The 11,380-nt window shown below is 31.0% G+C and overlaps 1 protein-coding gene across 1 annotated transcript in view; it reads left to right on the top strand.

Annotated features, from left to right (window-relative positions):
• Window positions 1–10,084, top strand: part of Dach2 (dachshund family transcription factor 2) — a 572,822-nt gene extending 562,738 nt beyond the window's left edge. The window contains exons 13-14 of the mRNA XM_026789035.1: window positions 5,403–5,448; window positions 9,687–10,084. Of these exons, the coding sequence (XP_026644836.1) occupies window positions 5,403–5,407 (5 nt within the window). The 3' untranslated portion in view covers window positions 5,408–5,448; window positions 9,687–10,084. The remainder of the gene's footprint in view (window positions 1–5,402; window positions 5,449–9,686) is intronic.
• The last annotated feature ends 1,296 nt before the right edge of the window (window positions 10,085–11,380 follow it).

Here is an 11,380-nt window from a genome sequence, read left to right as displayed (position 1 = left end):
AATTATTTTAAGCATTCAGGATTTTCACCTTGGTTAGTCATGCCACCCACATTATATCATGCCACTCTGCTGTGAAAAACTCTTCTACTATGACACAGGTCATGTTTCTTTAGAAGGATGTGGAACTACTTCATTTATGGCCTTTTTGTCATAGGTAGCTTACACCGTGTCATTGCAGAGTTAACAAAATCACTTGTTCTGATCCAACAACTTCAGTGATTATCATGTTGATATCATGAAATCTTTTGTACAGATATACGACTTTCACACTTTTAATTCCAGCTACATTTCTCTTATACAACAGAGGAAATTACAGTGATAGCAAGATAATGAGAGTTTTAAACCAAGACATATTGTTCTGGTCCTTGGCTTTTGGAGTCTACACAAGTTACATAAGTAGTTTGTTAATAAACAGGTCTTTTTTCACTACCAGATAGGAAAAATTGTTCAGCTTCTCTCTTTAGTAACTACTATTTTAGGCCTCATCTTTACAAACACATAATGTTTTTAAAGATTTATTTTTATTCTTTTGTAATTGTGTGTATATGTGTATATCTGTGTGTATATATACACATGAGTGTAGGTGTCAGCAGAGTCCAGAAGGTTTAGATATTCCAGAGACTGAGTTACCTACAGTTGTGACCTACTAAAATTCAATTCTGGGGACTGTACTTGGGTTCACTGGAAGAACATGCAGTGCTCTTAATCACTTACTAATGTCTCCAGCCCCTATTTTTTTTTAAAAAACTGGAATTTACCCTGCCTTGTGTTTAATCTATACACACCTGAAGAGCAGTTAAAGAGAGTCTTGGAACAAAAGTTTCACTTCTGTTTTCATTTTTGAAACTTAATAAGCAAAATATATAAGGTTTTCATAGACAATTCTAGTCATACCACCATACTCTTATTAATTTCAAATTTTAGAATTGATATATAACTGCCACGTGGTTATACAGTGCTTCTGTGCCAACATTATTCTTTTCATTTCTGAATAAGGAATTTATACCTTAAAATTTGAGTAGTGGAACAAATAAAATTACAGTATATGTATACCAATATGATCTTTTGTATCAGATTCTGACATTAAATTGCCCTAGTAATATTATGCTTATGTGGTTGCTTAAAAATCTGTGAATAGCTAATTTTAAAAGTATGGAACTAACCCAAAAGAACTTAGTTAGATTGCTATAGACAATGATAATGAACACTGGTTCTGTGACTAATTAATTGCTCTCATTTTACATCACTATTAATCAATGTCTGTAGTCTTCTAGTTAGCTAGGAAATTTAGTAGTACCCCAGTACTAAGTTATTCATAGAAACACATTGTTGGCTTTATTCAGTCTATAGTTAAGATTACCTAAAACCAAATTTAATAATAAACACTTGCAAATTCAATGCGTAAATGCTAGGATACTAGTTGCAGAAAAACATAAATGTTATACATTTTTTATTTAAATCTGTGAAGAGTAGCAGAAATAGTAATAGGATTGTTTATTATCAAAGTCAGTCCACACTGTCAAGAGAACATTAGTTATGTAATTATGTACAGAGATTTCCTTACTGCGGGGTTTTAGTATAAAATTTGTATCTGTTTGATCTAGCAAGCTTGTTTCTCATTTATAATAGTCACATTACATTATATTTTGGAAATGCAACTGATATAAAAATATAGTTTAGAATTTACACATCTCATTGTTTCATTAAGCTTATATTTTATATTTTCAATATATGAAAATTAACATTCACATTCAACCTTATAATAATGCTGTAATCTTTTTGTCATCAATGTAAATAATTACCAAGACAATATTTTTCCAATGCCTCAAATAACTTTCCAGAACATAAATTCCCTGATAAGTATTTCTTCCTTAACTTAATTTTCAGTAAATGTTTGACTACTTTCATTTTTCTTAAATTATCAAAATAATTAGATTTGATTTGAATCTTAGACACTATGAACAGTTGTTTAGTGAGTGAAGCAAAACCTAAAACAGTGATAAAATTAGCTACCCCATTATTAATTGCATTTTAATTTTCCAATGAGGGATATCTGATGTTGTCATTTGAAAATTTGTACAAGTTATAGTTTAATCTTTTTACATTACTTTAATTTTTCATTCTTGCCCATATTCTGATTTATTTCAAATAAAATTCATTAATGTTTTTTCTATTAGTTTGGCAAATAAAGTAATAGCGTAATTAATTATAGTTTTAAATATATTAAAATGCTTCCTTATGTCTCCTATTTAAAATTAAACTTAATCATTATACCTTTTATGATTTACATAGTCATAGAAAATGAAATAATAGATTATTTAGATTAATGTCCTAGAAAAAAAATGAGCATCAGATTTCAAAATTACTCTCTACAGGAGAACTGTAAAAGAGTATGACATTCAGCAAGTGACATGCATGTTTCAAGTGGCTCCTGACCTAGTTTAGTAGCCTCCCCTTTCTCTGCTGGAAAGCAGAACTAAAGTGTTTTTAAACTTCTTGATAAGATTCAAGAATTACCAGTCTTTCCTAATCATATATGTTTTTATTGCCATTTTATAACAGGCATGTAGGAAGTAAAATAAAGTTGCTTAAAGAGCACTGGTAAAGTAGCCAGGTTTTCTCAGTTAATATCTACCCAACCCAATACTAATACAAATACTAAGTCTTTCTACCTCTCTGCATTTTACTTTCTAGATGTCTGTCTGATTCAAACTCTGACACCAAATGACAAGTAGACATTGCCATTACTGCTATGTTCTATTAAATATACATGAAGTAAGCATTTGGGCTTACATATGTAGCTTTGAGTAGAGAAGAATTTGACATATAAGTAGCATTTAAAATATTCTGTCAAATTGGGCTTTTTATTATGTAGCTATAGCACACAGATTCCTGTACCTCAGTGAGGACAGAAAAATTTTCATATCCCGTTTGTAAGATAAATCATGCAAGGACTATAGTTTTAAAATGGAGAAAGTATATAGTATATTATTACTTCACAAAGTCAGAGGAACACTTGAAAACATACATATAAAACACACTATCAGGACTGAACAATTAGTATTTATATATTTAAAAATATATATGTATATAAATAGATGATTAATGCAAACACTGAAAAAGGAGACTATGAATTTGAATGAGCACAAGAAGGTATACCTGTGAGGGATTGTTTAGAAGAAAGAAATAAAATAGGAAAATGACATAATTATATTAAAAGCTTAAAATTTAAGAGAAATTATTTTAAAAGTGAAAAAAATATTTAAATTCTGTATCATATCATTTCCAGAGAAAGAGGTGAACTGTATCTTATCTCAAGTTTGAGTAAAACATTTTTTTTCACAAATGAGAATATGAAGTGGTTAATATTTTTAAGAACTTTGATTTCAAAAGTTAAGTTCCTAAAACACAATCAAATATATGTATATATATGGAAATATGGTGTCAAGTGCTTTTACTCCAAACACATGGAATGAATCAGATCCTATAGCATTTTTTTTATTTGAATTGTCTTGCTGTGGTGTACTTTCATACTCTCAAATAAGTTGAGCTATATCTATACAAACTAACTACAATTCAAGATAATTTGGCTACTGTTGTTTAGTGACAATAACACATATTAAGATTTTTTTCCTACAAATGAAATGAGGTTCATACAAATTAATTTTACAATTCATTTGGATTAAATGACCTTAAAACAGAATTATGTTGATAGTAACCCCACATTTTTTTCTTCCTTTTTATTTAGGTTAGGGAGCCATGACCCATCAGTGGTAATTCTGATACCAAGTTGTAGTAATATAAGCAGTGGGGCTGCGTTCCCGGTACCTGGCCGCCCACATGGCTAGCTCTAGCGTATGCTCCGAAATAATTACACGGAAACTGCATTCTTTTAAACACTGCTTGGCCCTTTAGCTCTAGCCCTTACTGGCTAATCCTGATATCCCGATCAACCCATCTCTAATAATCTGTGAGCACCGGTCTTAGTGAGCACCAGTCTTACCGGGAAGATTCTAGCCTACGTCCATCCTGGGTCGGAGCTTCATCGCATGTGCCCAGGAGACGGGAGCATGGCGTCCCTCTGAGGCGTCTGCTCCCGAGAGGAGAGCTGTCGAGTCTGAGCTCACTTCCTCTTCCTCCCAGCATTCTGTTCTGTTTACTCCTCCCACCTATGTTTTAACCTATGAGGGCCAGCCAAGCAGTTTCTTTATTTTTTTTTAACCAATGACCTTCCTCCATCATTTCCCCTTTTCTGTTTAAACAAAAAAAGGAAGGCTTTAACTTTAACATAGCAAAATTACATACATATAACAAAACAGTTATCAAGTAAAAATTACAATATTTACATCTATTTTATCTTTATCATAACAAAGGAAAACAACTATAACTATCTATTCTTCAACACCATCAGAGACTCCAGAAGAATATAATATTACCTAAGTAAATAAGAAGTAAGCAACTTACAAACTCTAGAAATGACAGAGACATCTCGCTGCTTGGACAGTCACCCAAAGTTCCTCTGTACTGTTGGGGCATCCGTCTTCACCAAGTAATTTAGTTCTCATCTGAAACTTAGAAATATACCAATAATACATCAACTTAAAGAAATACTAGGCTTAGGACTTCAACTCATTTAAAAAATAATCTGAATAGTTTCAAAATAAGGTAGCCACTACAAAAGAAAATCTGGTAACCTAGTTTTCCTCTGGTGAAGCTTATTAGTGACTTAGAGAGTCTTTTCATTATATAAATCAGAAAGTGCTAAGCGAATACTTTAAAGCAAATATCAGAGCTGTGTAGGACAAATCAGAAATGCATTTTGCTCAAAACATAAACTTCTAAAAACATTGCAGACACTCACTTTTGTAACGTTCAACATGAGCAGTTACATTTAAGAAAGCATCCTGCCAGGGAAGGAAATGTCATCTAAAAGGAATACTGCAACCTTTCTCAGAGACTTTTTGCCACAGTAGAAAATGGTACGGATATTTACAGGTGTTTTAAATAGTGAAGGAAAGCAGAAAACCTCCTAAATGCTTATTTAGTAAGCTAACCATGCCTTTCACTACAGGTTATAAAGTAGTAGAGCATGTTTTAGTTGTGGACTATCATTTAGAATAGAACATTTTTATATTATTAATATCACCCACAGAGAACAAAATTAAGTTTTAAAAATTATTGTAAATTATAGTTTTGATTATTTTTATAAATTTTATTTTTAAATTAAGCTTCTACTAAAAGATAAAGATAAAATAGAATATGGATTGTACACATAATTATTCAAATGCTGAATAATTTATATGCATATCTATCACATAAAATACTATAAATTGATGTTGTAGTAAATTTTGCATTCTTTGTTGGAATGACATTTTTACAGGTCTTATTGTTTTTCTTTGCAGCCTGAACACTGATGCCAGAACTCCAAGTGATCAAAGACATGGATAGGTGCTGTAGCAGTTACCTGCTTATCTAGTGTTGTGATTCTTTAGAATTCGTACTCAGATTCTTTTAAAATATGGAACATTCAATTACTATTTGTTCATAATTGATGAATAGAACCTTGAAGACATAGGAAGAATTCACTAAAGATTGAACCAACTTTTTAGGGGGCAATCAAATTACCAAACATATTACTTCATCGTTTCTTTGCCCAGTTTCTTTAAATGAGCTCATAGTGCTTCACAAACATTATCACATTTCTCCACACTGCAAGTTTATGGTAGGCTAAGTAGGTGGAACAATTTTGAAGATGGATAAAATGTTATTTCTAGATGTATTGAGAAAATAAAATGTAGAAATACTTACTTTGAGCTGTGCTTATTATGAAATAGATTTCTATTTCTCCAATATGGTATTTAATAGAACCTATATTTGCAGACGATTTATTGGTACAAATGATTAATATTTGTTGTTATGCCCTGTGAGCTCACTTCGTAGTAGAAATTGTGCCTGATTTGTTCTCTAAGAAAACAGAGAGCTTTAATTTCTAGATCATGACATGCCTACATTTTCCTTTGAACTGATGATGGTGGAGCAAGTTATTTACTCCCTTGCTACTAGCACATCCCTTGTCTTTAAGGAAGACAATGATAAAAGATGATTCCCAGCATACCAAATAAGCCTCCTTTGTACTTTTCTTTTCCCTTTTCATTCAAAACACTGGTTATTCCTTATTATACTAGCAACAAAAAACAGAAATAATTTTGAGAATAAAAATGACAGACAAAACCAAGGAGTAAGGCAAATATGATGAGCTCATTAACATAATGAATATTTACACTCTTTATACTCTGTTCTAAGCATAATCCGGTAACTAACTAGCATTTTCAAGAGATTTAGAAGTAGTTCATTTGACCTGCATTGCTCAGGAAATATCCTGAAATATTTTTAAAAATTTACTTATTAAAGACCATGCCACAAATTGGTGATTTGTAATTATTACCATTTTTACACCTCCTAAGAATCTAATAATCAGTACTTAAGTGATCAAAAACATTTAATGACACTTCTCAAGTACCAAATATTCCTACTAGACTGGCAAAAATCTTATTCATTGTGTAGTATCTGCCCTAGAACTAAATTCTGTCATGATGAAAATTCTACTCATGTAAATTGCCAGCTGAGATTTTATTCATTTATGTTACTCAGTTCTTGTGGTAATACATGTAGTTTCCTTTGGAATGACCAACAAACTGAAATAACTTTTAAAATAATACATTAATCCATATCAATATAATGTAGTTGTTATTTCACATCCTGAAGAATATTTTCTAAGCTATAAAGATTTTGATTTTGGTGATGTTCCCAGGATCTAATTATATACAATCTGTAATGTTTCAGCCAACTGCATCAAAAGTAATGCCAACTTAGAAATTATTTATGAAGGATGAAATAAAATATTTTGGCAATATCAAATATATAATCTGAATAGCCATGATTAATGACTAAAAGTATAATATTCAGAATCATCTCTTCATCATATAGACAAAGAACATGTACCAAATGGTACTGAAAATTGAATACTATTGTCAAGTTAGATCGGTTAAACATATAGTAGTGTGTCTTCTTAACCATTTTAGGTGAATGGTATGAATCTTTTTCTTTTTTTATTTGCATTTCCCACTTGTTTTCCCTCTTTATGAAGCCTTATGTTAGTTATTCCTTTCTATAAACTTTAAATGTATAACACAGGAGGGAAGGAAGTGTCACACTTACTGTATTTGGGACAGCTAAATGTGTATTTTGCAGTATTCAACCTATCATTAGAGAGGGTCTTATATGGAGAAGACCATACCATCCTCCTGTGCCATCCAAGTGACACATTTCTACAATAAGGGGAGGGTTTCACAAACCTGTATTTTTACTTAAAGCACTGCTATGTGTATATACATGTAATTCTTCATTTTACCCATTGAATATATATTAAAGCAGTAAACTAACTGCCAATTATCCCCAAGTACCAATGTATGTGTCCTTCTTACAAGTTTCAAAGCACCCAACATTCCTCTGGGGAGGGATTTTGATTGCTTTTCTTAGTCTATAATTATGTTTACACATAGAATGAATCTAAGATCATCTCTCTTTGAGGTTCAAGTGTAAACTCTCTTAAAAACATGAAGCAGTCAACTACTAATTAGCTGTTGCCTATTTCTAATGAAGTGAGCATGGCAAATTTGGATTAAAATTCAGCAGCAGGTCTCTTCTGTTTATGCTTCCAGATGTTTTTGTTTTATCTAGGAGTTTACTTTGACAGCTACTACAAAATGATAAATCACTCATATTATAGCTGACATGCATTTTGAATTGAAACGTGGCAAACTTTGAGACTGTTCCAAGGAGCAGTGCTGATTACCAGGTCAATACTTGTTCCTTTCTTATCGTCAGTCTGTATTGGAATATTCAAAAAAGTAGTAGATGATGTCTCAATATTATAGAATATGTCACACTGTTTAAACCCTACTATCCTTAAATTTGGAGAAGTTTTACTATTAGACTCTCAAATTATTTCATTCTGGGTAAACCAATCGATTTACATAATAATATTGTCTTCTTGGTAGCCTAGTGTTTCTGATTTGCAAGCTGATGTGAAAACTATTCCATATAGGCTTTTCTTTGTAAGTGGGCACATTTAATGAAAGATACTGACAGATATGTTTGTCACTTGTAATGAAGAGAAGAATTAAACATAATAAGGTGAAAGATTTTTCAAAAACTGCATTTTTTCCAAAAGACCAATGGTGATTGTTTTTTTCCATTCATTTCTGTGTTTATATAACTCTTTAGATGACATGGTTTGTTTTAATCTTGCTTTAAAATTTGTAATGTTCACAATTTGCACTGCATGATTCAAGTCTTGTTATTATTGTATAAATTTCAATCCTGGTAAAAATGACTGGATGTTTATGAGCTTTCCATTAATATTGAGACTGTGTGTACAGAGGATGAGGTGGATTGTAGAACTGAGAAACTAATTTTATTACAGCTTGAACAGTCTAGAGACAAGAATTTCACTACTGTGCTCAGAATCTATCTCCAAAAGACTAGCCTAAACACTTTTCTAAGATTAAAGATTAAAGAACAATTTTTATGAATAGGTGTTTTATTTTCTAGTCTCTGTAACATTCAAGTTAGTTCCATTTCTTTCTTGGGCAAATTTCTATTTACCTTCTAATGAAGTCTAACACTCTAGATTTTCTGATTAACATAAAATCCAATTATTTTATTTTGCTATCTTATATCTTCTTGATTTTTGGTTGTAAAATGTTTCCCACAGAATAACATGAAAACTTATACACAGAAAAAATATTTTAGAGATTTCCATATTTTACCCCTTAAAATTAAAATCTTTTCCAATCTGAGATGATTTTAAAAAGGCAGTATCAGCCAAGTGTGGTGATGCTTGCTTCCTTCTACAGAGAGTACATGTGATTTTAAAAAGATGTAATTTTAAGTGTTTCTTGAGCACAGGATTTGTGCTAATTTATAGATGCATTCTTTTGTAACCAAAGGCTATTTATTTAGGTTGCTAAACATGCAGGTCATAAGCCATTACAATGCAAAAGAGCAATATTAAGCCCAAAGAGGCAGAATAGAATTTCTTTTTCATTTTCAATAATAAACTTTACATATATCAATCAAATGATATCTAACTACAAGATGATATGGACTCTATATTACAAACATTTAAATGAATATTGATTTTACCACTTAAGGTTCAAATGATATCAAGAACTTGTCTCTATAAGGTACACATAGTCTTACAGTTAAGATGGGGAATGAAAATTCGAAATGTACAAAGCTATAATTATTTTAGGGCCAAATCAGGTAATGTCTTTCCTTCTGTTTTGGTAAAGCACAGGAGCTTCAAGTGTAACTTTATGTGCAAAAGGAAAAGCTAATATAGATCCCTATAGACATTATAAATTAGAAAAGAGTCTTTATCAGTTTTCCATGTCTTCAATGCTATGTAAAGAAAAGAAGCTGTAGCATGACGTTTACTTGAAGGATCTTTGAAATCTGATGTATTAACATAAAGAGATGTTAAGTTAAACTTTACCAATATTAAATCAATCCTGTTACATCAAAGCATTTTACATTCCTGAAGATAAATGTTTTAGAACTTTCATACCTATGTTTCAAGTAATGTTCCACAGAAGAACTAACACTTTTTCTTTTCTTTAAAGGAGGTAACTATGACTGTTTAGCAATGGCACAGCAGTTGTGTTCAGCCTGAACTTCCTGGCTTTACATTAATGAAGATGCTTGTGATTCCAGTATATATCTGAAAATATTCATCATCGAGTTATTTCACTTATGTTTATCAGGAAAGTTTTGTTTACTGAATTATCATTTCTGTGTTACATTAAGGAAGAAGGACCATGTGCATATTTTAAAAGCAGTGATGTAAACTTTGTCCGTGCATTAGATTGACCAATTTAAGAACATGAACTAAACCCTGACTAATGTTAACTTGACTATATTTGATGCATTTTTATGCTAATTTCTGCTTGGCTTTTTGTCCTTCAAAGAAAAAATACAGTAGTGTCTTAGAGAATAGAAACTTACATGTATTGTTTCTCTGTTCTACCGTATGTTAAGTTAAAGTACAATTTTGTTTAAAATGTACTTGCTAAACTTCAGTATAAATAAAAGCATTTTGACTTTGTCAGTTATCACTGAATTTTTATTTTCATATTGCCAACTACAATCATTGAAGAATATAGCAGAAACATTAAAATCAACATCTAGAAAGGATAAAGATGCTAGTATGCCTTTCTTTAGTGTTATATTCAAAAATATAACACTGTAGCACTTTTTCCATTTCACTTGTTTAAAATTGCCAATATACTTGTTTTAAATTGTGTTAGTGACTTACACTAGATTTACTCTTCCTGCATGTGTATGTTTAATGATTCTACTTCTAGGATAGAGGATTGTAATCAGAAGTAGAGAAATGCCATAAATGAAGAACTAGGAACCAGGAAATCTCTGTATATCTATTTCCAAAAGTTTCTTTTAGACTCACTTTCAGGTGAAAACTATCTGAAATAAAGCAATATATGTATATGTGTGGTATATATACATTAAAAATACACACACATATATATATATATGATTTATTAGTTCTTTATCTGAAAAAATGAAAATATTCCAAACTATTGTGATATCTTGCTGTGCCTTTGATTTTCACTGTGAATTTCACTAACCAACACCAATAAAACCATACTACAAGTTGAATGGCATACTACCTTAAACTTTTCTCCTCCAAATAAACTTTCCTATGATCTGTAAGTTTGTCCTCAGAGTCTCAGAGCACTTGAACCAATCTTTACAGTCTCACTCCTGTTCTCTGCACCTACTAACATGAAAATCAGTGTTCCTGAAATAGTCATCACAACAACACATTAGTTATTCCCACAACTTAGAAGACTGAAATCAAGAAGAAATTATTACACCCCATATTCACAAAGATTGATTGGTTATCATATTTTTGGGTCAGATAGAGAACTCAAAATGATGTTATTTTTCTAATTGACAAGATTTCTGTGTTTGATAGTTGGAATTTGAAACCACATATATTTGTATAGGCACACATTTTTATGAGTATAATGGTAGTTCTGCTTGTTTGTGTAAGTAAACACTTTAAATAAAAAAATTTACATTATAATAATATACTTTATTCTAATCAATGAAACTTACATTGAAATTGTTTAACACATTCCAATTTGAATTAATCTTTGACAGGGAATAAGGTGAGACATAAAACTAAATTTTTCAAATGGTTAAAACTATACCTTGGAGTGCTAAAATATGGGGAGAAGTACTCTTTGAATTTAAGAAATCAACTATATATATATATATACATATATATATATAC

Source organism: Microtus ochrogaster, unplaced genomic scaffold (genome assembly GCF_000317375.1).
Source record: "Microtus ochrogaster isolate Prairie Vole_2 unplaced genomic scaffold, MicOch1.0 UNK13, whole genome shotgun sequence".
In the NCBI taxonomy this organism is placed as follows: domain Eukaryota; kingdom Metazoa; phylum Chordata; class Mammalia; order Rodentia; family Cricetidae; genus Microtus; species Microtus ochrogaster.
The sequence above is the reverse complement of the archived record's forward strand: the minus strand, read 5'-3'. Positions and strand labels throughout refer to the sequence as shown.